Source organism: Siniperca chuatsi, linkage group LG11, assembly GCF_020085105.1.
Source record: "Siniperca chuatsi isolate FFG_IHB_CAS linkage group LG11, ASM2008510v1, whole genome shotgun sequence".
NCBI lineage: Eukaryota > Metazoa > Chordata > Actinopteri > Centrarchiformes > Sinipercidae > Siniperca > Siniperca chuatsi.
In genome coordinates, this window is record NC_058052.1 from 13,290,594 (window position 1) to 13,310,369 (window position 19,776).

The 19,776-nt window shown below is 38.3% G+C and overlaps 1 protein-coding gene across 6 annotated transcripts in view; it reads left to right on the forward strand.

Annotated features, from left to right (window-relative positions):
- Window positions 1–19,776, forward strand: part of khdrbs2 (KH domain containing, RNA binding, signal transduction associated 2) — a 61,615-nt gene that overhangs the window by 24,237 nt on the left and 17,602 nt on the right. For all 6 annotated transcript variants that reach the window (XR_006379966.1, XR_006379968.1, XR_006379967.1 and 3 more), the window contains exons 4-6: window positions 4,594–4,740; window positions 13,198–13,325; window positions 15,617–15,800. Coding sequence is in view for 2 of the 6 variants with exons in the window: in XM_044215094.1 (XP_044071029.1) it covers window positions 4,594–4,740; window positions 13,198–13,325; window positions 15,617–15,800 (459 nt within the window). In the remaining 4 variants the exon portion in view is untranslated. The remainder of the gene's footprint in view (window positions 1–4,593; window positions 4,741–13,197; window positions 13,326–15,616; window positions 15,801–19,776) is intronic.

The following is a 19,776-nucleotide window of genomic DNA, read 5'->3' on the forward strand; positions in this document are numbered from 1 at the left end:
CAGAAGCAAAGCGCTTGAAACTCCACCAAAGCACAGAAGAATATTCTATCCAGCAACATCTGAGCTGTAACTGAGATGAATAACACCCAGAGTAGAATTAATAGCTCTCAGTTGACAAACATATGTAGGAAAAAATGGGAATGTTTTTCTGTGTGTTGTTTAATAGCATATTCTGTAATAGTCAATTATGAATGCAAAGTAATGAATCTCTTTGCCAAAGTCATTTATCCTGCTGACTTGTAGTCCCCTGGAGCCAAACTTATCTGAGCATGTACACAGACAGCCTGCTGGATCTGGTATTTACGCTCATAACAGGTCTCAGTGTGCTGCTATAGAGTTACATCGCTATTGTTACTGTAGCTTCCGATTCAGTCATCTAGACATGACAAAAGACTTGCAGTGTTACCACCTCTTTGGTGAAACTGGAGCTGCATTCGTCAAGAACATGTTGAGGGTAAAATAATGCAGCGGCTGTTACTTTAAAGCAGCTATAATCGATATTTTCATAATAAAAAATGTGTAAATGACAATGTGAAAACAATGTGAAAGGGACAGCTTGTAGTGATGAACCTACAGAGAATTATCACCTTAATCTGCAGCTCCCCTCGGCTTTATGAAGCTTTATAGTTTCAGCTCATTGTTTACCTGCCCGGCTCACAACTTTACTGTCTTGGTTCACTCTCACGGTCTCGAGTGACAGAGCTACGCAAGTGGAACTGAATGTGCGTTTTACTTATTCGGAGCTTTGTGAAACAAAATACAACACATTTTTCAAAAGTAAGAATAACCATTTCAGTTGATGAATAAGTTCAAGAGAAACGTGAGATTGAAAGTTAATTCTTGACCTTGGAAACAGCAGATGACAAAATCACCACAAGGTCCACTCAGGAGCTGTTCTGGAGCCTTTGATCATATCACACAATTTTCCTCAGCAGATGGAGTTTTCATGGAAATATAGACCCAATTTCCATTTTTCTCTAAGCACTTCCTGTCTATATTAAGAATTGAGGTTCAAAGTTAATTCTTGGCCTTGTAAACTAATAGTAGTTACTATTTTTACCTGTTGTATGCTGTACTTTATTACTGTACTTGCTATATTTGTAGTATAAATGTATATATCTTTTCCAGCATCCAATTGTAGATTTACTTGTGTGCTTGTATAAGGTACAATTTTAAGTAATCTTTGGCATGACTAAACTTTTGGATAAGACAACTCAATAAAGCCCAAAATTCTTCAATAACTGCATGGCTTTGTAATTAGAAAAAATACCTTTCGCATGGTTTTCCAATCAGGCCTAATTGTGAGGCTGAAAGTTTTCACTCTGACAAAGACTAAAGGCACTTAGATTTTTGAATGTGCCTTGGCCGGTGCAAGAGTTCAGTTAAAATGTTGGCTTCCTGCCACTAAGTACATTCAGTTTACTCATGCTGCATTAATTTGTCTTCAGTTTGTAAAATTAATTGAAGAGGTGCTAAGTAAGTAAGGGTTTATTTACATGCACTGCCTAGGTTGTGACACTGCACTGTACAGTACAGCATGCAATATGACTTTTTATTATTTAATAAATCAATTACTAAGTGCCAGTATCACTAACATGGTGACATGGAGTTTCAGTCAGAGGCAGATACAAGCTGCTGTGTGCAGCACAAAGAATAATACTAGACCCCTAACTGTTGTCTCTTACCAAAGGCTGGCTGTGTAATGTTCAGATTTAGTGTTTGGTGTTTTCTGTGTGTGATATTGATTTTGTGTACAGTCTGAGCGAGTCTAAAGGATTCTGTGATGAGGCTGACACCAAAAGGTCGTGACTGAAAGGGCTGACTGCTATTCGAGGCAGGTGCTCACAAGGCCAAAGTTCCACTACAAGCACAAGCACATTGTCACCACACATCATACGCTTTCTTAGTAGCGTCCATCAGTCCAGCAGTAGGGTAATATCCCAGGTTTGGAAATTTAGCATCAGAGCAGCCCACCCACTCATATTAGATCAAATGGTCAATATTACACCTTGTGCACAGATATTGGTTTGCATGGTGCTGAGTCATAGAGTCCTCATTTCACCTCTGACTCTAGACTGTTTACCACAAGCCAAAGCAAACACTGCAAGGTTAGAGAAAATTGTATTTCTGAGTTCCTAAAGTCCTTATAGCAGTGCAAACACAATATCGATTGATTAAACACGCAGGCATACTGCAGTCATGGTAAATGATGTATAGCTGTGTGTGCTGCTCCTGCTGTAAAACATTTCAATGACAAAGTATTGAAACAGCTCAGAGACACAATCATCTGCCCACTTGCATGTTTTGATCTGATCCATAATGACCTAGGCTCTCTGACAGCGAATGTAATGCCTGCTGAAATTTTAGGGGTGATTTGTTGAATTAAAGCTGATTTCTCCCAGAGGGTAGAGAACGGCTCTGTGGACAAAAGTTTTAATCCCCAGACTGGTTGGGTGAGTGAACTATATGAGTGGCACTCTCGCGTCTCTTAACAGCCACCATCAAGGTGTCCTTGAGTAAAGCACTCAACATCCAACTGCTGCAGTGCAGGATGAATAAACACAGGTTAAAAAACTCCTTAACTGTGTTTATTTTGGCATGACTGAATAATCTACATTGTTCAGTATGCTGCAGCTGCATTTGTAACTGGTACAAGTAGACAAAACACCTCCACTCCAGGTCTGACATCACTTCTGACTATTTGTTCAGTGTTGAATTGATTATACGATTTAGCTGGTTCCTTTTAAAACACAGTTAGGACTTGCCCCGAGCTATATTACAGATCTTTTAAGCCTTTAAGGCCAGTGTGAAGCCTCAGGCAGGGCCCCTCGGGGCCTGGGTTAAAACTACAAGATGATTGGACTTTTCTTGCCATCAGACTTTGGAACAGTTTGCATTAGTAGCTTTGACGGACATCTTTTGTTTATTTCAGTGCCTTCCTGTAGACTTGCTTTAACTCTCTGCGTTTTTACCATTTATCCTGTGGAGCTCTCTTGCTTTAAGGATTCCTGAGCTTTGTTTGCTTTCATTTCATTGTTAAAGCACTTGCATTTGTATAGCTCCTAAAATGTGTTGCACAAAAATGTTATGTGTAATTCAGCAAATTTATAAATAAGTAAGAATATTGTATTCAAAATCTTTATTTTTTTGTCATTTTTAATCTGAAGACGATCGTAAAAATAATGTGTGGTCAGAAGTGTGCACGCACAGTAATGTAAGGATGAACTGAACACACACTGGTATTAACAATGTGCCAAATGACAGTGGAAACCTTGCCAAACTTTTTCTCACACACTAAAGTTCCAGGGGTGTAGAGAGAGCAATCTTATAATTAACGTAAAAACAGAAATCGCACTGCACCTGCTGTTTGTCTCTGTCATGGTGACACCTACATCATTTCCCTCATTGTTTATCAAACATGTCATGCCTCACCTGTCCACCAGGCGTCCTCAGTGTGTCTTCCTGCCCGGTACACCTGTCCCTCATCTGCTAATCAGTTGCTGCCTCCCCAGCTGCACCTCATTACCTTGTTAGTTGTTGTTTTTTTGTATAGTTGTCTGCCTGGTGGAGACTGTATGTCTGTCTGAACACTAAGTAAAGGTTCTTTCAAATATACCTGTCCTCTCCTCAATCTGTATATCATTTTCTGATACAGTACTTTCATTTTTTGTCTCTTGGGTGTCCCATTTTCATGCCTTTTTGAAGGGTCACCAAATCATTTACTGATTTCAACTATATGCCATGTCTGGGTCACAAGATGTCTATTCATTTAAACATGTCCTGGAGCAGTTTTGGAGCAGAACCTGCAGAGCATTCTTCACAACAAATCACAAATGCAATTTCTATTGGAAAAACATTCACTAACAGCCTCCCTGGTACCAAAATCTATGACTGAGCTCTACTATCTAGTCTGCTATTCCTGTCAGGTTTTTTTTACTGAAGTTATTATTCTCTAGAAGTTAAGTTATTCCTTACACAAGTAAGGGAAAAGGCCACATATCATTCAGAAATGTTTTTGCATGTGGTACAAGTGTCTTCCTGGTGCTGAATGTAGTGATTGCTCAAGTGGGTCCTTGAAACTAAATCATAAATGTTACTGTTAGTTGTAGCCTGTCTGAGTTGTGTGTCACACTCCCGTGAAAAACTCTTCATTCTCAAAAGAATTTTAGTAGTAAGTACTTGATATGGCTAAATGTAGATTTTTAACCAAGCAGCACGGCTCTAGGGATGGCAATGTCTGTCAGTCCACCACTTTGAAATATCTTAACAGCTATTGGATGGATTGCCATGAAATTTTGTGCAGACATTCACGATCCCTAGAGGATGAATCCTACTGACTTTAGTGATACCCTGACCTTTCATCATATTCAGTCATATTCATTCAGCATCAGCACAGTTCAGCTGCTTTGTTATTTTAACCTGCAATGTACCATATAAAGAAAACTTCCAAATAAATACCTCATTGATACGTCATTATGCAATCCAAACGAGTTTGTAATGTGGTATTTGATACAATTAGCATAATATAATACTATTATTATTGAACAACATGTATGCTAATCATTTGAATTTTGGGTTCTCTTTTTTTCACAGGAAGAAGAATTAAGGAAAAGTGGGGAAGCCAAATACGCCCATCTGAGTAATGATCTTCACGTTTTAATTGAAGTCTTTGCTCCACCTGGAGAGGCCTATTCCCGCATGAGTCACGCCTTGGAGGAGATTAAAAAATTCCTAGTTCCAGTAAGTTTAATACTCATTTTTTCCTCAGAATTTTTATTCCTGAGTCGCATATGAACATTAGTCATTACTGCTGACATGATAATTTCTCCACCCGGCTTATTAACACAAAGCAAAGAGTTTCTGAGTTTACAGTATCCAGTGTTCTGCTGAGTTTCCAGGGTTTGTTTACATAAGAGTAAGATATAAGATTTTCGCTGCATTACAAGCACTACCATACACTACAAGCCCTTACTTACAAATGAAAAATAATGTATTCAGCAATTAAAGTGCAGTATGGAACAACTTGTAAGACTCCAGCAACTTATAGCCCGGAGAACTTAGCAATAATTAATGTGCATGTTGTTTACTCTTGCTGAGTCTAAGCTGTAAATATTAATCAAGCTTTGCAAATGTGACAAGCCTAATATAGGAGTTGTGCTGCATGAGTCTACTTTATGGAGTTCATGCTTCTTCCTATACCAAGCCAATGTTCTTACAAGCATGTCTGCTCACTGGGCCAGGAGGATGATGATGCTGCATCTGCACCAAGCAGTTCATACCCTTCCAAATACAAATTACTTAACACTGTCTGCCAAAAAACAAGTAAAGACATACAGGGTTATTAATCTGTTAGCTATCAGGAAAAATACTCTATGTAATCACTGAACATGTCATATGATGCTTTACTTCCACACACAGTCTTTCCATGAATATAAATATATTGCTGGCAGAGCCTCAGTGCTCGCTTCATTGCAGTACCTTGAGAAAAGATGAGGTATTGTGTATTCTAAATTATTCTTATAAAAATGCAGCTACGTTTTCTAATTAGTGTACACGCAGGATTGGCTGTAATACATTTCTTTTTAAATAGGTGCACACACTCAACATGCACAGACAGTTAAGGCTTAAACAATAGTTTGAATCTTTTGTGAAAATCTGTCAGCAGAACTAATGATGTAGGGTTACTAGGAAGGAACCAATTCACTAAGATTTTACCAAGTAACAAAAGAGCTGGAAATCATTACTGTGGATGAGAATGCACTGTTTGCTATATTTGGGGACGTCCAAAACCAATTAGTGGCAGATTGAAGTGGACAATAAAACCCTCCAATGCCGGTTTATTATTATAAATGCTGATCAAAACTGAAAGCATGGGGGGGGGGAAACATCACATTAATTTAAGTTATATATTGCTGCTCAGACCTTACATTGCCTTTTCATGGTCAGTATGGACAAAACCCCAGAATATTTAGTGAAGTTAGAAAAGGGGAAAACATTTGTTCCTAAATTCTTATTTAGGGATAGCTTAGAGATAGCTTATACTATATGCACATGTCAGTAAAATCATAAAAAGACTATACCATCTCATCTCATTATCCAAGCTCGCTGCTTCAGGAATCTTATGGATTTGATTCCTGGTGTGTTACATTATGTGCATTTATTTCAGTATCCATAGTGACAGATGTTTCCTACCTCTGGTGGAAAGTGGCAAGTGCGCCCTGCTGTTTACCTTTTTTTATTGCTGCAAGATGGTTACTGTGTTGTTGAGTGCGACTTCAAGTGAATTGCTAGTGAGGATCGGTTTGGTTGAATATAATCAGCATGGGTTTAATAACTCGTTAATATCGTTAATTCTTACTCAACTTGTAATTCCTATGTTTCCAACAGGCAGAATATTGTAAAATAGTTTATTCGATTGGAATTAAAGGGGAACTCCACCGATTTTACACATCAAAGTATGCTTACAAGTCTTGGGCAGTACTACTGCATATGTGAGGAAAATTGTATAAAGCCTTTTGTTGCTCCAGGGGGAGCTGTGTGAAGTTTAATAGATTGCCTCAAGTGATGCCACTTGAGTCAGCATCGATTGGGGCTGAAGACTACAAGTTGGAAAATAAAAAAAATCTGGAGGTGTGGAGTTAGAAAGAAGTGAGTTTACCAGACCTCTGTAGCCCACTCCTCATCTCTGCTTGAGGCTAGCAGCTTGAGGCATCATGAGCCACTACTAGTATAACACACAACAACCGAACTGTCATCAGCCAAGTTACATTGTGGGTAATGTAGGTGCCAGGTTTGACAAGGAGGAAGAATGCGTTACTGTCCGTCGTGAGTTTGACAATGTTATAGGAGAACAATTATAAATTGACGGACTCTTTTATTGTAGAAGACATACGTTTGTTGTCAGATCAGCATGTAAAATGTAGAATGTACTGAAGAAAAGTTGTCCCAGGAGGAAAGATGGACAGAATTTGTGATCCTACAAACATGGCTGATTCGAGCCAGCTGGTGTGCAACACTATTGCTTTTCTCTGCCTGCCCGCCAGGAAAACTCCCACTGCTCCAGTGGCCAATCTTCCCCTGCTGGTGTGACATTATACTTCAGAAACCAAACTAAACTCAAAGTGATGCAGCAGGCAGGATCACAGAGACGTGTAGCTGTCTCCCACAATGCCACATGTGTAGTTAAGTGATTTACACTGCTGGTTGCAGCTGAAAATCTAAGTATGTACCAGAGCATGTCAGCTGAGGTGAGAGACTTGTGCAGCACTCATTTCTTCCCTTCACTTGTACTGCGCTCTCCTCTCCTCTATCTTTTAACAAAAACTCAAATGTGCTCCATCTTCTACCAAAGTAAAATTCATTTTAATGTGGCATGATCTCTAAAAAAACCCCTAGAATTTAACAAAACCTGCTTCCAACAGAGCTCACATCTATAAAACAGGAAAAAATGAATATACTTTTGAATAAAATGAATATATTTTCTTCTGATATGAAAAACCCTCCTTATGTGGTGTGTACACATTTCTTGTGTTATGAATCACAATTATTAAAAAATCTCAGTCACATGAGCAAGTTGTATGACCATCCAATTAGAATTTCATATGCTTAATCAGTGTATGTTGTGTTATTCATTTATACCTGTGCAGAAATAGAACACACAGGCCACCAAGAAGTGCAGTTTGACTGACTGTGAGTTTTATCAGTCGTTGAAGTGACTGAGAAGAGAAAGCTTGTCTTAACGGGAGCCCTCAGATCTGCCGTGAAGCAAAATCTGACTACAGAAATGCTGTCAGTGCTGTCAGCTCAGAGTCATGCACCCTAGAAAAGAAAAAAAAAATGCAAACAGGAACCTAATCAGTGGAGTACTGTATGTGCAGGCTGATAGTGAGAAGCACTGGAGAAAGACAGGCGATCCTGCTTTCAGCTGGGCGAGCTTGTGGCCTTCATCTCGGGCCAAACTGCAGTGGGGAGCATTTTGGCAGACAGAGGGTGACACAGATGCTTGAACAAGATATGTGGTAGTAATTTGTTTTTGCAAACAAAAATAAATGTGCTATTAAAACTGACTCAGGCCTGGTTTTGTTAACATTTTATGTAATCTATTTGATCCATATGATCCCAAAGAATGAGCCTGAGCACCAACACTGAAGATTGGCCTGGTGTTGCAGAGTCATCTGTATTATTATCTTCAGATAAGATCTAGCCTGCGCAGGTGTTCTTAACAATGCAGTGCCAGTTCTGCTGAGCAAATGAGGGAGAGAGATGCAGAGATAACTTTGAAAGAACTTGTCATGTGAAAGAATCGATTTTTTACTGACTAATTTAGTGGTGGTTCTCTTATAGCGTACATTATATACATATATGCAAATTTCAAGTGTGTAGTAGTATCACCATATGGACCACTTATGCTTTGCTGCACCAGGACCTTGATAGTTGCGCTGATTCTTCTCTCTATTCAATATCCATCCATGGTCATGAAGCAGCACAATATAGTGAAACACACAAAAACAAGTCCAAATAACGGTAGATTAATAAATGCAAACTTATGGTATCACAAAATACAGAATCCAGATCTACACCCAACTGAGTTCAAACATCATATGAAGATGCAGATTAACAGCTGCTGCAGCCGCGTGGCTGCTTCTGTGCCTCTGGATCAGCTGGCCTGCTGTGCTTTGAGAGGATAAGAACATCAGTAGGTTGTTTTGCAGGACAGCATGTACTATGATGATTTTTCAGACCTTCTTTAGTTGAAAAAAATAGTGTTTAGACACTGGTATGTGCACCTTTCTCTCCAAGAGGTGTAAAGTGGTGCATCTAAAAATGTTTAGGATGATGCACCAAATAAAATCAGATTTTACCATTAGTCTTATTGCAAACCACATGCTAAAAACAATCCACTCACCATGCACTGGTCTTTCTCGAAGTCTCCTTTCTCACTGCATTTAAAAAGTTTTCATAAATTGTGACCTGTAACAGTATTAGTCAGAACCATTTGTGTGTAAACTCAGATAAAGTATTTTTTAAGGATTGAAACCAACTCGTAGTCCGAGGGTGCGATTTCTGCAATATGAGTGCATGTTGGTAAAACCATATGTCCCTGCAAATTGCATGTTGATGTTGACCTGTGTGCCTGCTGTGTATGGGAACATGATGTATCACACATTTAAATTCTGCCCATCCAGCACTGCAGACATGACACTTTGGGAGAGCTTTTTCTGAAACATCCCGTTCACCAGATATGAGAGGGTTGTGAGGTCATCTAGATGGATGGGATGAGTCTTTTGCGTCAGCTGATCTAACACGAGATACATTTCACCACACATTTTGTGCTCTTGGAAATTGAAATCAGTTCATTCACATCACCATTTGCCATAAATCTGCTCAGTCTCTGAATATATACTGTATATTACCACTGAATTCTTAGCTCTGTCCTCCAAAGAAACCAATGCATCTCCTGATATACATCCATCTGACATAGCGATCTCATTATAATAATATTAATAGCATGGATCCAGCTACCTTGAATTCATCTAAAATGCACTATGTTTGGGAACAAATCAATCTTAAACCATATTAGTAATCCAACAAAGGCCACACGCTTTATTCAGAAGCTAGGATTGATTTGTTGTTTATCTCTTTAATATTTTGTTTCTGTTGGTGAAAATGTATTTACTCAGTAAAATCATATCACTACATGCCTCAAGGTCTCAGAGGAAATCTGGCTCGACAATGTCTCTTTTAATTAAAGATTAAATCCACTGAGATTTATTATCCAAAAATGCTGAATTCATTTTTATGTGTATTTTTGCCCGAATAACAAGATGGTCCTGTAGCCAACAGACTCATATCGCTGAGATAAAAGATAGACAAAATGCACTAGGCAAGAAATCAGTCAGCACAGCCAGTAACAGAGATGTGTAGCAGGTAGACCAGAACACAAAACTGATTGGTAACGCCATGCTTCATGTGCTGACCTCTTAAAGTCTAACTTTAGCTCTGTTAAGGGCATTGTGTGTGTACAAGGTCATGCATGGTCAGAATGAATCTCGGTGAGCAAACAGTCTGACCCGAGAAGCCTCAGCACGGGGTTTATCTCTGTATTCTCAACTTTTACAAGCTCTGGCAGATTTGTTGTGCTTTGGATAAACTGTCAGACTTCCAATTAAAAGCTCTGCCAGTCTGCTTCAAACCAACAGAATGCTGTAGGCCTTATTAATTTATTAACAAGAGAAGCACATGTGTGCAGTGTGTCAAATGTTTTGGAAATCTACCATGAGGATTTTTTTTTAACTTCTTCTGTGACATGTGGGTGTCAAAATCTGTTCATCATATGGTCCCCGTATGACACACATCCTATTACTGCAATTGGAGAGCTGTGACAAACGTGACATTCGGTTCCAGATGGGGATCTTTGTTGAATGTCATTTCCCATCTCTCTCCCATAATTTTCTGTCACATATCTACAGCCCACCTTTCAAGAAATACTAAAATACGTCAAAATATTCAATTCAATTCAACATTCATTCAATATTCAAAATATTCAGTGCTTCTGTGTTATAAAATATGCAGCGATTTTATAAAGTGATGCTTTTGATGTTTTGCTGCATCAGTACCTGAATAATTTGATTATTCTGCTCTGTATAGGAGAATATCAAACTGTCTATTGTCATAGAGCAACACAATGAGCTGAAACACATGTGCAAAGCTTTTTAAATGGATGGTTGAAGATCCAAAGATGTGATGTGATGTGATCATCTAGTCCAGGATCGAAGTCAGGATGTTAAAGAACCCCTCCAGACATGTTTTAAGATATATACAAATACTGAAATAATTTGTCTGATACCGTGTTTTCACAAAAAAAAGTGAACTAGTTAAAAATCCTGAATCTATGAATATGCAAAGTTTAAAGGTGCCCTGTGGAGTTTTAGCAAAGTTTCTGTTTACATTCAGTGTTGCTCACCAAGACACTGTGTGTAACCTCGAGGTTTAAATAAACATTTTGAGTGCATTTCCTTCCTCATAAAACATTTGCGAAGCCGATGTTTGTTAAAGTTTGAAACCTGCATTGTTTACATCCATGTTTACTGGCTTGCAGTCTTCTTCCTCACTGCCTTTGTTGGCGGATACAGTACTTGTTGATCAGTGGAATAGTGTAAAACCATTGGCTGGAATGTGTATCATGTGTGCCCTTGTGCACGTGAACAAACAAAACAGGGTCCCACACATGAAAATATAGAGTCATAGCGTTTATAGTGGACAAAACCTCCACAGGGAACCTTTAACCATTGGAGATGTTGAAGATGTCTCCTAATTCACTGAAAAGTCTTCAAGCTTCCACATCACACTTGTGTAAGTCGCATATTGGACTATGCTTGGCTTCCAAACTAGTTGTGATGAGATTTAAGGTAACCACAGAGGAACTTTAGCAGAGGAATTTAAAGTGTAAAACTTTTCAGATATACAGTACATCATTTTGCACAGTGAAGGTCAAACATCCAAGTGAAGTAAAAAAAATAAATAAATAAGCAAAAAAAACCTTTTTGAGTGAGACTTTTTTGAGATATTGTGGAAAAGGTTAAAAATGAGCAGCTCATCCTGAAAAGACCTACCAACATTACTGAGCTGAAAAAAAGGTCCTAAAAATAATGAATTACACAAAGAGTGTGATTGCACATTTGGCTGATAAAGTTGACGTCTGCAAGAATTTTTACTTTTCACACATTTAGACAATAAATGAGTTTCATCAGTTTTTGGCATTCACACAGAAATATTTGAATCTAATAATAGGCTTTTGTTGAAGATCTGATTACATTCAGTGTCAAAACAATGCAAATCACAGAGTGGACAAATACTCCACTATGATATCCTTGTGACTTAGTGTTGTGTAGCTGGGCTTATAGATATGACATATTGGAAATAAAATGAGTAGCATTAAAACAAGGTGTAAAAAAAAATAAATAAAAGGTGACACTAATTCACCAAAGTATTAGATTATACTGTATGTGTGAGCTGTAATCTAACTCGCACAGAGCCTGCACACCCATTAATGTTCTGTCCTTCCCTTATCAGTGCACTCTAGACAGAATCATATCTCATGATCAATGTGCAGTTAATTTACTGGTTGGATTAATGCTCACACAAAGATGTCATTTAGTCCATGTTGTAAAGACTATAAAAGGTTTAGTGTAATGATCAATGCAGACCAGGAGAAATTATTTTCAACTATACTGTCTCACATTTTACCATTTGATGAAAACTCAAAGTGCAAACTGGGTCTAAGTTGAAATCATTTGAACTTCATCCGTAATGACCTCTATTTAAGAAAAAAAAACGTTGGGCTTTCTTGCTCTCCTTTCAGTGCGTGACACCCAATCATACAGTCAGGCACAACAAAGTTACAAAAAGTGGCTGTTGAAAACATTGACGACCAAAGAAATCGGTGGCTGCCTCCATTGCTTTGTCGTCATTGCAAAACATTTTGCCTGGGGTACCAAATCTTGTGGGCTTTGCTTATGTGTTTCTTGACAAATAAGCCTGTTTATCTGTCAGCAATGACAAGATAATGAATACTGCTTTGTCCATTCCTTTATCTGCTGTGTAATGATCCGTATCATGTTTGATAATGGGTTGAGAAAAAATGGTTCAGAGTCACAAGATAGTGATATTCCACACAAAGTTGTTGAAAGGGTCAATTACAGGCCTTGTGTGCTACAAATAAAACAGATTATTTTGTTGCTTTAAAGTGAGAAGAAGGGTTTTTATGTAATATAAGTTTGTGAAATTTCCTTATTTTGTCTTCCGACCATCCAGAAGGAAATCTGTTGTCAAAAATTCACCCTAGTTCTGCAAACCCTTTAACAGAAAGATTATTTTTCCCCTTTTCTCTTCTTTAATCATACAAACTTACTGCTGTGAATCCAAACTTACTAACAGTGAATCCACAGCTCTTTGGAGGAATATTTATTGTATTTTCCTACATTACTAATCTCTCTCCTGCATTTTGTGTCCAAACATAACCAAAAGGAAACATTCCTTATTGAGTATTCAGCGCTCAGCAACGCCATGTGTTTCCTGCGTGTGTCAAGATAATTTTAATTTGATGACATTTGCTGCTGTTGCGAGCATCTGTTGCAGTCAGACGACAAATGCCCTTGTCTTTTTTTATATGAGACATGCTGTATTTTGTTCCCGCAGGACTACAATGACGAGATCAGACAGGAGCAACTGAGAGAGCTCTCCCTGTTGAACGGCTCTGACGAGTCGAGCAGAGGGAGGAGTGCGCAAGGGAGGAGTGTACGACCAGCAACCACAATATCCACGAGGTAAAGGATTCATTACAGTTGTGTAAAAGGGCTCTAAAAGAAGTTGAATATTACACAATTATCAGGGCTTCTTGAAGTTAAGAAATTCTGAAGGTTACTATTTTTATTAAGATTTCTGAGAAAATGTGGAAATCTTCACTTTAAAACACATCTGCTGTAAAAGCTGAAATTCAAACTTGGTTATGTGTGTGTTTGTTGTTTGTTTTTTGTCATACACGTTAAGACTTATAATTTGTTCTTAAAGTTGTAATATGTTCTTACAGTTCACATAATGGTGAACACTTAAAGAGGTATTCCCTTTAAGTTAGTACTGCACTTCCATAAAGTTGGGAGACTTGCAAGAGATGGATTTAGGCTACCAAATCAATAGCCTGCATGATAAAAGCCCCATCTTTCAAACTCCACGCCTCCGGATTCAAAGTCTCAAGGCCAAGCCAAGATAACCCGGATGACATCATCAGTGTTATTTTCTCAGACTTTAGAAATCTCCCTTTAATGCTGTTTTTACCCTGCCAATCACTTTCTAAGTACAAGAGTGACATCTGTGTGGACAGCGGTTTTTGTAAGTGCCACACAGAAACTATTACTTTGGCATTGTCCTTAGGCAGAATTTTTTTTCAACAATTAAGATAAAGGTAAGCAACAAGAAATACATGTATTTAATATAAATATATAAAATATATAATATTTAACAATATTTAATATTGGCAATATACTATATCCACAAATCTATATGTGCAAACTCAAACTGATAAAAATCAAACATTTGATATGTGCTCTTTTTTTATGTTTTCATGTAGATTTCCTGGTTACCGTTATTGTTAATGACTTGTTTCCCTAAATAAAGTTAAGAAGAAAGGAAAGTTCCCTTCAAAGCCACAGAATACATTATACAACTGTCACAGTTTGAGTAATATTCCTCATGATGAGTAAACTAATGTTCATGTGTAAATCCAGCGGAGCATTGTCAATCACCCAAAACTAGTCAACCCTTAAGGATCATCTAAAACCTAGTGTGCAGTGTTGTGAATGACAAACACATTTTTTAATAATAAAAAAGGAAGTACCCACCTTCATGGTGAATTTTCAGATTAATTGGGTTCACTGGCAAACATTTCAATATTTCATATAAATGTGTCCTCAGTTCTTTTCCTCAGGTTGTATAATTCAAATATTAGTTGTTTTCCATGTAAAGTAGCTGAGGGGGATTTTAGGATGTAGGCAAGACCAGCTACAGAAAAACGTAATATTACAGAGCATTTGATTGGCTTAGCCGTGCATGCAGCTGCTCATGTGAAACGCCTGCCTCTTCCAGTCTCCTTTTAAGTTTGATTTTACTGCAAATTGTCCGTAATCTACTAGAGCCGTGGCGGTCCCTCAAGAGTAAGCAGGTACAGTTTGCCATGACAGCCTGGCCTAATTCAGGCAGCACATGTAGATGAGCTAAATCCAGCAGAAACATGGGACGCCACCAATTTAAAGTCACCACCACCACTTCCCTACCCAGATTGTCTCCTTATGGCGCGATAAGCGATTATTGTAAATCTCCATGAAAAATATGCACCAGTAATTCCCCTTTGAGTGTCTGTATTTTTGGATCACAATGGGCTGCTACCTAGTGAAGGATGTGCCAGAGGAAGAAAGGATATCCTAGCCCACCTACATCATGCCGCTGTAAAAATGTGAAGTTAGCCTACAATAGACGGCTTTGCGATGCTAAATCCACCCTTCAATCCCAGTGGTGTTCATGTGGTTCTGCAACTGGACAGCCACAATCCTCCTTAAATTCCTCATGCCTGCCCAAGTCCTTTGGCCTTTAATGTCTCGCTGCTATACACTGTTAAAGTCTTTGCTCTTTTTGAAAACTATACCTGTCTGACTACCGGTATGTCTACAACCTGAGTGGATTCTGCAGCTTCAGGCAGATGAAGGTGTGATTTTGTACAAACACAGGGTATGCACTGCTCCATCGTGTCATCGAAATAACAAAGCTGCATCCCACAGGCATGTTTGCAGAGCTGAGAAAGACACAAAGTGACACTCCTCGGCTCTCTGATCATTACAAGATCTACCTTGGTGCCAGCGGAGGTTATGCTTATCTTATGTTTCACCCGAGCACACTGTACGACAACCACCAACTGAGGCAGCCTGCACATATGCAGCGATAAGAGGGGTTTAACAGATTTCTTACTGTCTTAACTCCGACTTTTTCACTGAAATCACTACGGCTTATTTACAAACTTCTTAGGGGCAAATTGATGCCATGTTTGTCCGCCTGTCTGCTTTACCAGGGGCCACAGAGGCACAGGAAGGAGTGCAGCAGCATCGCGGGGGGCATCGGCAGCCACACACAGCAAACTTCCCACGACTGTTTTAACGAGGGAGGTACAAGCTCCAAGAGCCAGGGGGGCAGCGGGGAGTGCTGGATACAGGCCCCCGCTGTTAGCAGTCACACATGAGTCATACGACGACTATGTAAGTCCAATCCTCTTTGCACACACTGAAAGGTATAGCTGATAATAATTTTACTTGAACTGTGTGTAAATCAGACTTGGTTTAATCTCATTTCATGTGATCTGGATGAGTCTTGCTTTGCATGGAAAGGTAGGGCATTCAGGGACATGTGTTAGAAAAATTACAGCAGGAAATTATTTTAGTTTTTTATTTGATTAACTTCAATTTTAGAAGCACACCATACATCTTATAATTATTTTGGATCTTCTAGGCAGCCCTTGGTTTCCATTCATCTCAGCATAATATTAAAATGAACTTGCTTGACTTAAAAGTTGCTTAGGATAAGTAATCCATCACAGTGAAAATTACATCATCTTCATCTTTTGTTAGTAAATTAGGGTATCATTGAGTCGAATGCAGTTGCAAGCAGGGATAATTTTCTCTTCCTCTTTTCACAAACTTTTTAAAGAGTTTAAAGAAAATATTCGCACATCCAACCGGCTTCGATGCAGGTGCGTTGGAAAGTGTCACTTCCGTCTTCTGAAAAAAGAAAGAAATCCTGCACACTCTTCTTGCTCAGCATCACTATTTATTAATCATACTAACGTTTTGGTCCCTCTGGACCTTTGTCAAGAGTGTAATATCTGAAATATTGTACAATGGTCGCTATAAATAATTGAGAAACACTCCAGGAGAGTAATTGTCCCACACCTGTGTACACAGAGTGGGCGGAGCATTATCTATTTAAGATCAAGGTTTTAAGAATTGATTAAAACACTCTTGACAAAGGTCCAGAGGGACGCAAACTTTTTAAAACCATAGATTTTCTCTTCATGGCAACCCTTAATGTCTCAGGCAAAAACAAAGTCATCTGATTTATGTTACTGTGTGGATTAGCAGATAAATATTGCACTAAACTAAACAATGAATAACAATTAATTATGCTCATTGGTTAAATTAATTTCTTTAGCTCTGTTCAAAAGTAAAATGAGCTCAGATTTGAGGTTTTCAAGGATAAAAAACGTGCACAAACGACACCATGCACTGATTCTGTTTTTCATTTACCTCTCTTAGTCACTTGTACGATCTTTGCTGCTTATAAAGAGGAGTGTTTTGTCTCAAGATGTCAACTTAGACTGTGTTGAGGGTGAGACGCACCAGCTTTGAGCTCTATTTACTGTGACAAATCTCTCAATCACTTGCTCTGAAAGTTGCTATTTCTGACTGCTGTGCACCTGGAAAACTAATTGCATATTATTAAAGAAGTGGAAATGCATCTTACAGCACTCTTGGCCTGTCCTTAAGGCACTTGAGGTACTTTGGGAACACTGTGTTAGATGACAGCCTGAGTTAGAGTTGGTTGCCAGAAAGCATTGACATTCTCAAAAAGTCAACTCCATAGGACAAGTGATAAGCAAACATATTTTGATATAATGTGAATTTGGTCACTTAAAAATGTGCCTGAACCAGATGTCAGTGCCTGGGGAGAGCTTTTAAATCTGTGCCGACTTACAGCTAGAGGATTTTGATGCTGTGGTGAAATGAATGGATACCAATGGCTGCCTGAAAAGTAGCAACTGCAGTAAATGAATGCGGTTTGTAGTTAATTAAAACACGCAAAACAGCAGTGGGGTCCTATAAAGAAAACAAACAAATATACCATAAACATGTAACACGTGTTATAGATAGCTATAGGTCACCTTGCGGAAATGTGGTGTCACATAAACCTAAAGCAACTTTGTATGATGGTAAGTCACAAACCCATGATGCTCTGCATTGTGAATAGCTGCACCATTAACATGCAAAAGGAGAATACTCCACTTGGAGGTGCAGGTAGCGCCTGGACCAGTGGTCTATAAAATCTTTGTTCACATCACTTAGAACAATGCTGGGATCCAAATCAAAAAATATTCAAAGCCCTTGTTATAAGTATGCTTGTCCTCAGATCTTGGAAATTTCTCAAGGTCATTTTGAAAAGACTACACAAGGTGAGCTCTAAGTTTCATCCAAATGAAAAAAGGCAACGCTTTTACCAGTCTATTTCCTCAGAGCCTTCCCGCTAAGCAAAGTCCCCATGTGTGCTGGCAATTGAAGATTGGGATGTCTGCATGGGGAAAAGCACAAGCGCAGTCTCATTACCAAACCAAATTGAGTTCTGATGTAGAGCCTGTATATTTCTGAGGAGTAAAAAGCGAGGTATTTCTTCTCTTTGTAATTGGAGGTTGGAAAGAGGGGTGGGAGCGCAGAGACTAGGGGATTATGGAAAGATGAGTTTGTCCTGAACATTTTCTTCCCTCATATCTCACTTAGCTATTTTTTCTACTACATTACACAATTTTCTTTGAGCATGTTTCCAGAATGTAGCCAGATCTCATTATACAAAGGTCCAGGTTTGTTTGTTTCTTCAATCACTGAGTATACAAGATGCTGTACTGCGTGTTGTTATGCCACCTCAAGACTATGCACTGTACAATCTACTGAAACATAATAAGAGATCAGCAGCAGTAGTTGCGTCTTTGTTGCAACATCCTGTATTTGTCTTTGGGAAAATATGCATTGTAGTGTGTATGGGTATCATGTAGACCGTTGATTGATGGACTCTGTCAAACTGTCAGTCTGTCTCATAAAAGTGATACTGTGAGAATGTCCATAATTGGATCTAATCGAGGGTGGTATTGATTTAAAACTTAAATGGGAAGCTGGTAGTTATCATGTATCATTGTTTGCTTTATAATTTATGAAGGTAGCATTTTCTCTTTATCTTTTTCCCACAAATCTCACCTTGCTATATCCTTTACACCAGCACTCTTCTTTGATTGTTTTCTTTGTTCCTCCCAGAGTGTAGTTCTTTGTGCAATGACTCAAGTTAGTTTTTACCATTCAGGTGTACAGAATGCTGCAAGACTTCACTTGTCTAACACTCCTAAGTGTTGTTTTGATGTTATTCTGTGAAGGAATTCAAGGGCAAGCTGACTGCGGTCTCTCTATTTATTAAGAATGCTAAAGGATAAGGCTGCTGGTATTTTATATGTCTTGTTGTCAACAAACCCCATTAAAAAAACAAAACCAACAATGAATTGATCCAACTAACAAGTACTGCGTCTGGATCCAAAGCCTGATATAACGTATCTGTTCCATAGAGCTCCACTGCTGTCCAAAAAACAATTAAAAACATCAGTGAGCCACACTGTTGCACTCAGTGGCATTTTCCTTGATTACAGTGAACATGGGCACTGTAGTTTATTTCAAGTCAATTCCACTGCTTCTGTAAAAACTTACTAGAGCACCAAATGTGTGTTAATCTGCAGCTGAAAATAGTCCAAACAAAAACACAGTTTACTCCTGTTTGAGTAACTTTAGCTAAAAACTTTTATTAGCCTTTTTTTTAAATGAAACTATACATTTGTGACATGTTTTTAAAGACTTACGTCTTCAGTAAAAATCAATGGACTTGGGGCCACAGGAGAGCCACAGACATTGTAGGGAAGTCACAAAGCATTGAGAAAAGTACTAGTGAGTTGTCGGTTTTGGTCTTTCTTTTGGATTTCTTGACAATAAGAAAAAAATAAAATAATGCCAACCGTATCCTTTAAAGGCGACAAACTAGCATCTGCTTGACTTGACAAAATCACAAGCAAGCATGGCATTTAAGTAGAATTACTGAGTGGTAAAAATCAGATAAATTAGGTTTTATTAAAATACTGACTGCCAGTTTGGAAATAGTTAATTGCCAGTAATTAACAATGAGTAAGTTTTAGTATGAACAAAAAAAGGGCTTTTATTAGTCCATAATTCAGGGGAAAATATCTTTATTTAATGCAAATTATTTTAATTCCACTTATATTTATCTAAACATTGGTAGTTTTATGTAAATACATATTTTAGGAAACACATTAGCCCTTTTTTATTAAAAGCTGTAAGGGTTTGATTAATATTTTATGTTTTATCAGTATACTGTACATCGATTATCTTCATCCAATGAAATAAAAAAGGAAAC